This window comes from Mustela nivalis, assembly GCF_964662115.1.
Source record: "Mustela nivalis genome assembly, chromosome: 1".
Lineage (NCBI taxonomy): Eukaryota > Metazoa > Chordata > Mammalia > Carnivora > Mustelidae > Mustela > Mustela nivalis.
In genome coordinates this window covers 76,948,417-76,963,258 of record NC_139020.1, presented here as the reverse complement: position 1 = coordinate 76,963,258, position 14,842 = coordinate 76,948,417, and the positions used below count along the sequence as shown (strand labels likewise).

Sequence of the window (14,842 nt, the reverse complement as noted above, 5' to 3'; positions counted from 1 at the left end):
AAAAAGTACTTAATTCTATTTTTGAAATGTTCCCTGCATGTACAGCAATGAGCAGGAGCCGTGGTGAATTAGAAGATCAAGTTTCACTACTTAACAGGAAAGCCAGAACTACAGATAACACAAATAGATAGAGTGTATTGGCCCCAGGCTCCATGCAAAGGGAAGCATCACCGAAGAACTAGGACTGAAAGTTATAAAGATCATGTGGAATAATCTACAAAATGGCTAAGAATTAAACAGCAGTCTTAGGTAACCCGTACGAAGTGCTTGCTGTATGCCAGGCACTGTTCTAAGCACTTTATGTATATTAACCCAGGAGTTGCCTCCATAGCAATTAAGTCAGACGGTCTAGGGGTAGGGACCCAGCATCAATACTTCGTAAAGATCTGCCAGGTAATTCCAGACTGTAGCAGAGTCTGGAAACCACTTAAAGATCCTGCAAATGCAAGGTAAATATTCCTGTTACGATTTCTTAGTAAGGATGCACTGAGTCACAGCTAAAGGAACACAAAGTGTTGAAAAGTTGAGAGATGAATCAGGTGGTCTGGTTCCAGAGCCCTTCAGAGGGCCCCCACCCCAGGCTTTACTGCCATTTCTAATGCATAGCTTTGATTTTTATGAATTTGAGGAGATTGTCAACATGTGTCTTAAAAAGTCATTTTAGGAGGGTACACTCTATTCCTATGCCATTTGTTCACTACCAGCATCTGTGACATGGTCTCCCTGGGTAGTACCTAGCTTTACCACTCAAAAGCTTGTGCCCCAATTCCTTAACCTCCTCCTGCCCCCAGATGTTGCTACTTATAATTATCTTTAGAGCCCACCGAAGTCCACATCTGGAAGTTGGTTGGGCTTGTGAGAAAAAGGGGCCCAGGGGTCGAGCAAAGTGGAGCATACACTGAGGTTCTTCCTCCTCTTCCTGAGACCCCATTCAGGGCCGGCATTTTGACTGTTATTTAGACACCAATTACTGTGGCTTCTTTTGTTTAGCTTCTGCTGCAGGCTGCAAGTTCCCCTTTCATCCTGAACCGAAAGTCATGTTACATGATGGGACTTCAGGAGGGGTGCAGGGGGGAGCTAGGTTTTCTGCTTAGCTTTGCTACTCTCACTATACGACTTCAGGCAAGAGGCATACAGTTTCTTCCAGACCGGTGTACTGTGCGCCATTCTAAGCAGACAAGTGTCAATGACTCTGAGGAAGCATGGCAGTGGGGCTTGGGACAAGGAGAGATCCAGAGCCCCAAGCCCCGCTCAGGCCCGGCACACATCTGGATGTTGTTTTGGGATTCGGAGCACCCATGACCCTAGGAGAAACCTACAGTCCAACTCCCAAGAGGTTTCAAGGAGAAACTGTGTCCCGGCATGGCCTCAGATTTACCACCCACCTCAAGCGCTGCTGGGGCCCAGGCCCCCTCTAGGGATGGTTGGGACCCCCATGGCAACAATAAAGAGCTGGAGGCTGGGCCAGTGCCAGCAAAAGGTACAGCGCCACTTTAAAGCCATTTCGGTAAGGCCCAATATTGTTCTGACAGATCAAGAGAACTTAAATCGCTGGACATTTAACTAGTTTCACATTTTTGGACCCCTCTGTGATGCTAATCCAGTAGACTTTAAACTTTTAAAGCAGATACTTCCTAGGCTTTCAAGTTTCCAAATCCTCGAGTGACATTACAACACCCTATGTTCTCCAAAACGTTAAGAGTACCTCAAGCATTTAAAGTGACTGCCTCAGTCTCCTTAGAGAGTGGAGTGAAAGCAGCTAGAAAAAAATTACAAAATCTTGTTGCTAAGTGCCCCACAGGTTTGCTTACACCTTAAGTGACTATTTCCTGTGTGAAGGAAGCTACTGTTCAAAGTGTGCCTCAGTGACATTATAGATTGCTCCATGTCACTGACCTCCAGGGTAATTCCAAAGTGTAAACTCTGTGAGGGTCAAGGGTCTGTAATGAAGGAACAGCTCTAGCAACTGATTTTGCTCCTTAGATAAGAAAGAAGAAAGGAAGGACGGCTAAGCCAGGGTCCCGTCTTGTGAGCTGAGGACCCCTAGTGGTCCCCGTAGTAATAGCTCCTTCCTGAACTTCAAGTGTTGCCTGGAGTCTGTGTATCAGAAACACCATTTTTCTGTTGTGATTAATAAAATACAGCATCATTTAAAGTACGGAAAATGTTACAATTTCTGTTCACTACTGTCATTAATTCTTTTTCCATTAAAAGATACCCAAATTCCTGTGACTAATTGGAGAGAGTCAGATGTTTTGATGTTCCTCAAGTTTACAAACTCCTGCTTTAGACACTCATCTCCAGGACACCTACTCTATTTTTGATAGGTGGCCCCCGGAGAGCTGGGCCCACTGAGAATAACAGAAATGTTCTGTAGAATTCAAACAGTAACAGAATTGTATTAATTATAAATAATATCTTACTTTTAGAAACAACAACAACACTGGTCTACACCAGAGAATTTGCAGTCTTTGGCCAAATATGAAGAGGAAATCACATAGAACAGCACTAAAGGAACAAATGAGCAAATTTCTTCACATGGGAACTTTGGCTTTCACTGGCTATTTGTGGAAATTGCAAAATGTAAAGCTATATAGGATACCAGATACAGGACGGGATGTTATTCTGATAGATCAAGAGAACTTAAACTGCTTGACATTTAATCAATTCCACATTTTTGTGAATGGGATAACCCTCACTTCAACCAAATTTTTAATTCATTGTTTAGAAAATTCACACACACATACAGGAGTTATGGCATGGCCTGGCTCAGCTGTATGTGTGTAACCGCTTTTATCCCCCTGAATCAATTACTATTTCATTACTGAAGTATTCTCTTAGATTGCCTGATTTTCTAGTGTTAGTTTCCTGGGGAAGTCAGACCAAAAAAAAAAAAAATTCTTTAATAGAAAGACAGTGCTCTGGAATTGATAAGAGAGAATTTTTTCCCCTTAAGGTTTCCCTCCCCTACACTCAAAATAATACCAGTCAGTACTTAAAGTGTCAGGGGAGGAGAGGGCAAGATTTTTCAGAAAAGACTGGGCAACACGTCACGTTTCTGATTCTCACTCCTGGCACCAAAGGACAGTTACCGAGAAAAACAGCCAACGCCTTCCTCGCGATGGGTTAAAACCAGATGATGAATTTTCTTATCAACACGTTTCTAAAGATAGACAGGCCTGAGTGCTTGAAAGGCGCAAAAATAATTTACTCTTCAATCTCAGGTACGCAAATATACTTAAGAAAGAGAAGTTTTATTAGGGCAATTTCACTTTATTTTTCCATACAGCAAAGTCAACTACTGCAGTAATAATAAAATAAGCATAAAACAAATTGCAGCCCAAGACAAAATACATAATTTTAAGCAACTACAAGCCGAAAGTAAGTTGTGATTACATAATAGTAAAACCAAGCACATCTGTCCTTTCAGCAGATGAAAGCGGGAGGGTTGCTGGTAAGTGCAACATGATGCCAGCTGGAACGAAGGCTGGATACACAAATTCAGGAAACAAGTGCCCATTAATGACCACATTTGCTTTTTTGAGTGCTTCTGAGTTGAAAATTAAAACCGTGAAATTTGAACTGTGTTTTGTTTTTTTTTTTCACCTGCTGAAAGAACAGGATCCTACGGCAATTAAAAAACAATCACATAACAACTATAGCTACGGTGTGCTGTTTGGTTTGCCTGCTTATGGTTTAAATTTTGTGAAAGTCAATACTTGTTTTGAAGATTTTTTTTTTTTGTGAACAATAAACCACTGAAATTGGCAGAAACTGATTTGTATCATATATGTCCTTAGTATAGTTCTCTCTCTCTTTTTTTTTTTTGTTTTTGTTTTTTTTCGTTGAAAGTTTTAAACATGCAGTAGTTTCGAAAAATGTACGGAATATCTGATCCATGATTTCACCTTAATGGTTGAAGTACCTGCTATTTTTGGTAATGATCTTCAGGCAGATTTGGCCCAATGGAGTTTTTGTCAGTCATGAGATCTCGGAAGGATGGCATATCTTTCCAGCTGAAAAAATCCTGGCAAACTACAAGCTGTCCACAATAAAGCAAAGCAACATGTTTGAAGGGGTATGGAGTGCTAACTCTGTGCCACTTTTGCAAGCAATTTTGCTCAGTCTGTCATTTTATTAGCCTTAACAAAACTCCTTGTAATTATAGACGTTTTTATTCAAAATAAGATCTTACTATTATACAGGTTTCTCTCTTTTGACTATATACAGAAGTGCAAAAAGTCAACCTTCTCTCTAGACGTTCCAACATGCTAAATTGCAGCATAATCAACCCTCAAGAGTTTGCACACACGCTATAATTCTCATTACGTAAACTTTGAGTATTTGGATTATCAACAAAAAGTCCCTTGTTCTATTTATTGATTATGCAGCTTATTTATAACAAGGCCTGATATTCAGGGATTTCAAAAATATTAAACAATACTTTAACATTTGAAATGGATACAGTAGAAAATAAATTTTATTCTAATATCTAGGATCTAGATCTTCTTATAATAACTAATTACAAACAAAATAAATCATCAAAATATTACTCAATTGTCTGCCAGGATTGTTGCGATAGCAACAACTTAACTTCTTACTTAGCAATGATTATATATTTATAAGATATCCATATAAAAGATCTTTGTTCTTTTAATGAAAACTAGACAAGAACTAACAATGACTGACATTCTTACACTTTAATATTAAATCAGTAAAATATAAATCATTTAGTTAACAATAATACGAATATTCGTATGACACTACATGTAATTCAAAACTGAGTATGTTATGAAGGAAAAACTACTTTAATTTTTTTTGTATTTTGAAAAATTCATCGGTAAAATCTAATAAAACAATAGTCTATAAACTGAAATGGTATTCAATTGTTAATAGAAAATGAAATCTAATAAATGTAGGAAATGAAAAACTACATTTTAACAAGAAAAATAAGTAGTATTCTATAATGTAACTAACTACAATAACATGTGAAGTCACCATTACTCTCTTAACATGATTGAAATTACATTGGTATGGGTTCCAACCCGTAATGTAATAATCTAAGGCTTTAATAGATGTACAGTACAATCAGTAAAATCAACACATCAGTCTTATATTAGAAAGCATCTCTCTCAAGCATAAAAACTTGCAGTAAACTTGGAAGTATGGAAAGTTCTATAACCGAACTTTCGCTTCTCCCATTCCATACTATAACTACCAGTGACCTAGCCCCTACTTCAGCAATTTTTAGAACTGCTGAACAGAGCAAAAATATCCATTGCTAGCTGCAACATCCAAACCACAAAAAAAGGAATTCCTTTGGATGAATCCATTCTTAAAAACTGAATGCACATCTATTTTTTTTTTAATTTTGTAAAAGGCTTTCTAAGGCTATAAGCAGTTAATCTGAACAAAATAAAACAAAACAAAACAAAACAAATCACATATAAAATTCACCCATGTACTTAACCCACCCAATTACTAGGTTAATTAAACATTTCCCATTTTCATATTTTGGTTTATCATGCATCTGATGACAGTGCTGCTTTCTTCTTTGTTTAGAGTCACTATTTTAAATGTGACTGTGATGAAGCATTTAAGCAAATGTGAAACCATTTTTGCAAAGCATTTATAGTCTTTTGACTTTTGACAGAGCTATAAATAGAAGCAAAATAATTTCCTCAAACATTTTTTTTGTTATCGTGTCTCAGAAATGGCATATCCCTTTTGAATAACATGTTATAGTATGCATAAATATTACACTACAATGCATTAAAATAATTTTATATATATATATCTATTATATATATCTCCAGTATGTGTGAGTTTATCTGTATCAAGAGAGTTTGTGTTGTGCTGTCTATTGTTACTGTAGAGTTAAATTGGCCATTTCTGAGACAGCTTTGGTTTCCAAAAAAAAAAAAAAAGAAAGAAAGAAAGAAAAAAAAAAAAAGAATGGTGCCCTTTGACTGATTAGTACTAGCAAATAAGCAACAAAATGTGGCTCTGAAAACAATAACACTGAAGAAATAATACTCTAATTTGATGTACAGTCTATGGCACTTCATGAGAATCCTTAACAACATGGTACTTAAAGCCATGATGTGCTTTAAAAGATACACAGTTGTGGTTTTGCTTGGCACATTCATCTCTGTCAGATCCCTCCCTCACCACATCTTAAAATCTATTACATTAAAAATATTACTCTTAAACAAAAATGACTGTGCATGCACGCTCTCGTCTATAATGGCAATTTTAAATACAAGGTGCACCTTTGTTATTTGTAAACCTTGAAAGAAATAAACTTATTTTTAAAAAATTATATCTTGGTCTACAGACGTACCAATACATAAGAGAATCATGGTTACACCATAGTCTGTCTTTTCCAGATGGCATGAATATATAGGAAACTAATGAGGTATGCATATCTTAATGCATAACTCTGTGCTAGAAAAGAAAGACGATGTTGTTCTTTTAGACAGGAATATCACCTCAGCACAAATATCAATTAAATGTACAAAGTGTATAGGCAACAGTGTGCAGTGGATTTCCATGTTGTCTTTTCTTCTGGTTAACATGCAAAATGTGGCTGTCTTGTGGCTGAGGGGTTTTGTGTGTGTTGCTTGACGGTATATACAATATGGCTAATGACCTCGTCCTTTACTCTAACCAAGCACACTGTCCTTTCCTCTTTAGTATGATCTACAAGGGAAAAAGAGATAAGCTTCGTTAAACCAGACAGCAGAGCAGTTGCCAATACATACCGAATATGAAAATTACGTTTCTGGATTTCAAGGGTAAATACACGAACGTTGTTGTATCTTCATATTGAAAAAAAAAAAAAAAAAAAAAAAACCCTTCACAAGTACAGGTGGACCTAAATTCACACCTCTAGGAGAGTAACAGGACAAGCACAGCTTAATAAAATCATGAGCTCTTCTGGAATATTACCCAGTACGGAGCTAAAGTATAAAAGATATTTGGGGAATCAAGAGGCAGAACGTCGTTGAGCTCTTTTGGAGCGCAGACATTGGGGCTCAGAATTTAAGCTCGCTTAATTCATCTCTTTTTTATGGTTTAATAGGTTTCAAGAGTTATTACCTGGCCCTACAAAATGAAAATCCATGCAACGCTAAGTCCTGTGAAACAGAGCTCATCCTGTTTGGGTGCTTGATTAGCACAGTGTATGGCAGGGGGCAGGGGGGTAGAAATTATACTTTAAATAACTGTTTTGGATCATTTAAAGTTTGGGATTTTCGCCCCCATAAAGCCAAGGGAAAAAAAAAAAAATCTCTCGTGCTCCTGACAAATGAAGGTGGAAGAGATAGGACCCCGTACTTGTGAATTAACAGTTCCAGTTTTTACATGACCTTCGTTCTCATCAGAGGCTGTTTACATAGTAAAAGTATGCTTTAGAATACAATCGTGAGAATGAAAGAAGTCACCATTTTGCTACACTCAATGACCAGTTTAATTATTGCGACTGACTACTCGTGAAAATAAGCAATCACTTGATAAATAAACACTACATTAAGAGTCGAAGCTTCAGTACAGACATATCCACTGGTTTGCTACTTGGTGAACTTATAGCCACTTGGTATCATTTTCTTCAACCTGGATTATTGCTCAGAACTAAACATAGTTACATGTAATACATTTGAAACATACCCAACTGATTACAAAAGCTTGAAGTCCCTCTTTTTTTAAACATGTCAAAAGGAGAATTTTTCTTCCAAACCTACATACTACAAAGTAATGAGCATTGCTTATTAAAAAATGTGGCTCTTATTCAGGACAATTTATTATCAGGTTATTGAGAAAATTTATGAAGTAGACAAAAATCATTTTGAATAATTTAATTCATGATGGCAGCATGCCTCTGGTAGTACTTCTTGGATTGCTCTCAAATCTTGTCTATCTTCTTCTCCTGCCTGGGCTCATCCTCTGTCCCCTTATCGCAATGGATTATGACCACAAGGGATTCGGAACTGCTTCTCCACCACCAGCTCCTCACTCAACACACTGTCCCTTCTTCAGAAAGGCCCTCACGCCTCCCTTCTCTCTATAGCAACCATCATGGCCCCGATTCACTTGTTTTCTGACTCTGCTGGAAAAAAGTTCTCCTTCATCTTTGCTCCAAGAAAAATTTGTTCAAACCTCTCTTATTTTAATATCATGTGCTGAAATTTACATCTTGATCTAATGGTCTATTCATCTTGATCTCATTGACATAGTAGCACATGGTCACCCAGAGTAGCACACACAAAAAAATCATTTGTAAATGTGTTCATGCACAGATACATGAAGGGAAACAACAAGAAGGATCACCCATCTTATTACTAGATTCAGTTTTAAATGTGGTGGCTGTTTTCAAGTATCAAAAATATTCTGAGGCGCCTTGGTGGCTCAGTGGGGTAAAGCCTCTGCCTTCCCAGGATCCTGGGATCGAGACCCACATGGGGCTCTCTGCTCAGGAGGGAGCCTGCTTCCCCTTCTCTCTCTGCCTGCCTCTTTGCCTACTTGTGATCTCTCTATGTTGGATAAATAGATAAAATCTTTAAAAAAAAATATTCTGAGCACATATGATAGCTTGAATGCATGTACTCTGAATGAAGCAGATCCTCTCAGGATAAAAACTGGCCACCTTTCACAAGTATCTCAGTCAATGTGTTTGAAGGGAAATCACAAGAGTTTCAGAGTATTTTTGAGCAATGGCAACATCTTCAGAATTATGCAACCCTCTAAGGTGACCACTTTGAAGTACCTGAAATTCATCTGCATACGTGGATGTAGGTGTACGCCTAGATTTAGTGTGTGTATACACCTATTTAAAGTCCACCTCTTGGGCGGCTGGGTGGCTCAGTCAGTTAAGTGTCTGCCTTCAGCTCAGGTCATGATCCCAAGGTCCTGGGATCGAGTGCCACGTGGGGTGGGAGAAACAGGGAGCCTGCTTCTCCTCCTCCCTCTGCTCCTTTCTGCTCTGCTTGTGCTCTCTCTCTCTCTCAAATAAATAAATAAAATCTTAAAAAAAAAAATCAACACTTTACATTCAAATAACTGTGTGTGTGTGTGTGTGTGTGTGTGTGTGTGTGTGTGGTGAAGCATGGAGTCAAGAGGGTACATGTTCTCCTTTAGGATTTAGCAAAAAAATTAAAAAATATTAAAAAAAAAATGATGACCTACACCAGGGCTCAGCAAACTGCTACCTGGGAGCTAAAGTGGGTCTGCCGCCTAGCTCTATACATAAAGTTTGATTGTGACAGAGACTTACCTCTTTATTTCCATATCACCTCTGACTGCTCTCCTGCCAGGAGGCTGGGGGTGGGGGTGGAGCTGAAGAGTTGCAACACAAGAGTGGCAACAGAAGCCACAGGGCCCACACAGCCACAGATATTTACTACCTGAGCTTTTCAGAAAAAGTCTACCAACCCCTGATGGATACCATCCATTTAGTTTTAAGTCCTATTTTTCTTTCTTCATGCTTGTGTTTATTTCTACTAAAAATAACAATCTAATCAACAAATTTTAATTTTCCTAAGTATTATTATATATTCACATGATATTAACATATGTATTCTAAGTGTGTATGATAAGATTCTTTATAACCCATTTAACATAAAAATGTGAGACCTTCCTTAGTCCACTCAAAACCTTCAGTACTGAAACATATGCTGTGTCCTAAGTTCATTCATTCATCTAAGCTTTATTTAATTTGTCTGTACTTAGAGAACTGTGCCAAGCACTAGGCAGGTGTTCAATTAAGCATAGGAACATCCTGAATTTTAAAAATAATTGAAATAACATAAAACATATAAACATTTTCTCATAAAAATTTTGAAAATTTTTCTGAAGCACATAATACCAAGGTTATCTTAAAAAACCATTACGAATAAATACACACTATATATAGGACATAATGAACTTACTGTTTAGTGATGAAAATTCTACATCTGGGTTACATACTTGTGGCTAGTCAGATGTTCGGCAGATATTATGGGTATCTAGCAAACAAAAAATTATCTGATGAATGATCCATGCAAGCAAGCCAACAACCAAGAGATGAAAACATTTTAATATTAAATTTTTTTTAAGAGAAGTGAAATTCAGCTGTGAGGTGACAGTCCTTATCTGGCCAACATAACAGTAAGTTAATGTAGACTTAATGTCAAGGTAGCAACTCATTGTTTAAAATCTTTGTGTTAAATACTAGTCTATAAATGTTATCAGTTTTTAGGAAGTAAGAGAAGTAAAACTATCAAAAATTCATGCACAGCAATAATTGAAAGAAGCCCTTTTTGTTGGCCTACACACACACACACCTGTGGTTTCACTTAGGGAGTCATCCAGAAATCAAAGTAGGAAATGCCTTGCCTGCTTTTGTGCAAACAATTGCTCATTTTCGTTCACTTTATGGTTTCTAGCTTTTTTTTTTTCCAAATTAAAAATACCAGGTAATAATTTTAAAGGAGTACTTCAAAGGAACCCGAGAGGAGCCGAGGTTCATTTCAGAACCTATTTCTGAATCCTGATGGCACAATGTATCGTATTATAAATGGGCATGAGAGTCCAAGTTGAGAGAGAAAATACAGGAAGAAATCAATATAGAGGGGCCTCATCACAATGGTCCCCAAAGCAGTGAACTTCCAATTTGTAGCCCGATTCTCCTCCAACCCAGAACTGTGGCCACTAACCCGGGAGCAGGCAGTGCGGTAGCGAGAGGCAGTCAGAGGACCGAAAGCACGGGTTCTAACCCGAGGGGGACCCATTTCTTGGCTGTGGAACCTTGAGCCAAGCACTTAATTACTCTGTGGCTAAAAGCTTCTTGTCTACAAAATGGCGCTCATCCCAACTCCACAAGGCTGGTGGGAGAAGAGCGGCATCGTGTCCATGAAGGCATTTCGTTGTTGTTGTCTCAATTTAGATGTCCTAGACTAATTCAACAGATTGCAATCCACAGTCTGGAGTGTAAATTAATATGTCTCTATTTTATTTCCATTTCTCAGCTGACATCTTTACACAATTGTACGGCATCGGCAAATGGCACGAAAATGTGCTCCAAGCATAATGAAGCTTCTCATACCATTTTTCCTGCTGCTGCAGGACAGGATGTTGCACCCAACAGTGTAGAAGCATCAAGGATGGGGCTGTCGAAACAGACCAAGGACCTTCAACACCAATCGATGCAGATGAAGGGCCAGCTATAAACTTCTGCATGCATGCAGGCTGCATTTTGTGGCATCAGCTATTTCCGGCATTGCTAATATACTGTAGGCATATACATATGTATGTATATGTAGATATTATATATGTGTGTATATATATATCCATTTCCCTTTTCTTTCTTTTGGTTGTAAAACAGTACGAAGACCCAAGATTATGCATGAAATGGTCACAGCACAATGCAAAAAGTAAAGTGTCCCCTACAACCCAGGTGGCCCCAGGGCACGTTGGAATTTGCTTGGCTGTAGTTCCGCTTACACCAGCAATTCTGTCGTCATCCGCGGTAAACTCACAGAGCTCGGCATCATTGATTTGCACCATAAATGGATCGTGTTGAATCCATTAAGAAATTTCTGCCATAGATTACTTACTAACATGCCACATATGCACAATCTAGTATTCTTGTAAATGAGTTTGATGTGTTAGCATAAATCCAGGGCTATTTTGACAAGCTTCAGAAAAACTAATGGTTCTTTGCCAAGAAATGTTTAAAGCTTGTCTGAAACTTTAAAATACATCCATTTTGGCAGGCTGCGTTTGAGAGTTGTATAATGGTTACACTAATAGTTTACAGTTCTTCAACAGGACGTGGTGTCCTGGGGAGGGCAGGATGCCTACTTCTCACAGCCCGAGCTACAAATTCGGATGGCACTTAATTGGCCTTTTCTGCCCAAGGGGTTACATGTTGGTTCCCATCTGATGCTGGTTCTTTTGCTTCTTCTGGCTACACTTAAACCACAGTCTGTGTGTGATCTAAAATTGGATTTGGGCTCTAAATTTTTTCACATGCTATCAACTGTACTGAACTTTGCTTTCATAACGAACACCTATAAATTAAAGCCAAAACCTACTTTACCTAAGTCTGACTTTGATCAACCATTATTTTCCAGAGTACAATTTAAAATAGGATCAGAGAATGCTGGCTGAATCGATGTCCATTTTTAAAACTTCTAATATTCTAATTATCATTTTCTTTCATATAGTCATTCTTATAGGTCATAAAATTCAAATTTCTGAAAGAGATCCCACTTACTTATGAGTAAACTGTGAAATTGTTACTCCCTGAACTTGTACAAAATACAGAATGACTCAATTTACCATCTTTGATGTCTTTTTTTTTTTTTTTTTTCCCCCCTCCTTAACTCTCCAAAATCTATGCTGGCTAATTACAGAAATAAGAGTTCATAGGATTTTTTGTTTTTCTGTTTGTTTTTCCTCAAGAGCACTGAGAATCAAAACTTGGATGCCAATTTAATTTATTTTGAATATATAATCTGCTTATTAAACAAAACCCTCATGAATTTGTAACAAACTCTACTTACAAGACTGGTCATTTGTGGCATATAGAACGTATTTAAACATTTTGCTTTTTGTTAAGAATTTGGGCAAGCACTAAGAAATGGTATATGCCAAATGTTTATAATAAACACCTAAAATCAGCTGCATTTTTGATCGGCCAAAAACACCTGCACAATTGAGACGCAGTGAGAATTGCTTGTGTAAATATCATTTTAGTAGCTTTAGAAATGGAGCCGCGACAACTTTGGAGCACTTATCAATGGCATAAAAGCATTCTGCTGCTCATCATAGAGAGAATGTGTAGGCCAACAAGAGGTATCTTTGAAACCCCATGCTATTAAAGCACCCACCACAGCCCTCACGTACGCACAATTCCCACTGACCTCAATGGGAAATCCGGTGCGTAAGGGCTGTTGGATCGAGCCCTATTAGAGTTGGTTTTTAAGAAACAAAGCTGTAAATTAGCAAACCTGGTTGGCTGTGGCTGTTGCAGCGAAGGGAACACTTGTGGCAGATGTTGTTGCTGCGGACACAGTGGCTGGCGTAGCACCGTGCACCATGGGAACTTTCGGAGGGAAAATCATATAAGCAAACATACAGAAGAGTGTAGCAATATGGAAACCATGGCAACATGGAGGAGATAATTGGGCATGGTATTTATCACAGCAATAAGCCATGTGACGGGACATCATCACCAGCGAGTGACATGCAATCACAGCGCAAAGCAGGACAACATTCCAAGGAGAGAAGGGAAAGGGGGATGAAAGAGAAAAAAAAGGGGAAAAAAAGCTTGTTACCATCAAATCAAGAAAATTGACACAACAGGCTTAATTTGCTACGTCAAAAACAAGAATTTTATATAGTGTTCATAGTCAGACATTCAGAATCTACGTCAAAATACAGGTATTTACTTCATTTATACAGTTATCCATTTGAATGAATGTACTTTTTCTTATTTATTATTATAAAAATACACAATATATTACTTTTATGATATAGATTTTTTGTTGTTACACACCAGAACTCATAGTCCAATCAAAATCCACCAAAGGTGACTAAAGGAAACTTGTGTGTAAAGAAAACATTTATGTGAGTCCATGTCAATTAAATAGAAAATGGCATTTAATTGACAGGTGTTAGTAAAAGGGAAATGGACTTGCCCAATAGGATATAAGTTAAACTTAGCAGTGGATTTTGAGGGGCTGTGAGGTGCACCACAGGTTTAAGATAATCAAGAAACAAAGCTGGCACCTACCAACACTTGTAGCGGGTGTCATGCACAATATTGAGCCTGCCCATCATGCATTGCAACAGGAAGGTGGATTTGAAAAGGGAAAAGAATTAAAACATCCCATCACACGTGTAATTAGGAAATTCATTTGAACAAAGAAGAAAAATTGTTATTATGGGAACAGTGGCATGTAACTGTCAGCACAATCAAATCATACAATAGCACAGTGATCAATTAGAACTAGTCTCGAGTGAAGAATAAAAGCCAGTTTAACTGTGTGCTGGTACACTTTGTTTCTCCTCATCGCTGCCTATAAATAAACGTATGCTGGGAGAAGTTGGAACTTGCTTCGTTCTTTTAAAAATCGTATCGTAATTTGTTTTGTTTTTACTCTGCTTACTAGCCATCTGGCGGCTTTGCTATTTCTGACTTTAACATAGGACTGTATTAACATTTTCTTTATATTGCGCACATGTTAAATAATTAGAGAAGTTATTTATTATTAAAATGCTAGGTAACCCAATGCACAGAACTGGCTTAACAACGTAATAAAACCAAAACGTTCATTTTCATTCCCTTGGTTTTATTTCCCTGTTCACCCTAGCGGCAACCACACAGACAGGGAAGGGGCAGTGACCATCCATCCCTACGGGAATTTTACTGGGAGGGGTACCAGGCAATAAATTATGCATAAAGAGAAAGTGAAACTTCAGCCTTGACTTTGTTTGGAATTTAAATGTAGAAAAAACATTTAGAGGGGCTCTACTTCTATGTCTCAAAGTGGTTTGCTTAAAGGTATCTGGGAAAACAGACTGGTTTTCACCGCTGGGTTAGACCTTCAGGACTTCTTAGAAGAGCAAATGTTCTACAAAATTGCGCATACAAAAAAATCGTTGAATAGGCTTCAATGAAAACCCTGAATGGGAGATAATGAAGATCTATCCGTCGCATATGGGGGCTTAAGAGTGATGTTTCAATTGTTCCAACCACGGTGTTAAGATGTTACGTATATAGTCCCTGTTCTCTTCTACATATAAACAGTACAAAATGTAATTTTTTTCTCCCGAGTACAGGGCCCTTCCCCACATAAAG

The 14,842-nt window shown here is 38.0% G+C and overlaps 1 protein-coding gene across 30 annotated transcripts in view; it reads right to left on the bottom strand.

Annotated features, from left to right (window-relative positions):
* Positions 1–3,233: 3,233 nt before the first annotated feature.
* The window catches only part of MBNL1 (muscleblind like splicing regulator 1), a 199,373-nt gene continuing 187,764 nt past the window's right edge, over positions 3,234–14,842 (bottom strand). For 18 of the 30 annotated variants that reach the window (XM_082743381.1, XM_082743387.1, XM_082743388.1 and 15 more), the window contains 4 exons: positions 13,775–13,810; positions 12,990–13,084; positions 9,927–10,001; positions 3,234–6,702 (listed from right to left, as the gene is read on the bottom strand). In XM_082743381.1, coding sequence (XP_082599507.1) covers positions 9,945–10,001; positions 12,990–13,084; positions 13,775–13,810 — 188 coding nt within the window. In that variant the 3' untranslated portion in view covers positions 3,234–6,702; positions 9,927–9,944. The remainder of the gene's footprint in view (positions 6,703–9,926; positions 10,002–12,989; positions 13,085–13,774; positions 13,811–14,842) is intronic. The other 12 variants (XM_082743375.1, XM_082743399.1, XM_082743374.1 and 9 more) reach the window with 3 other exon arrangements.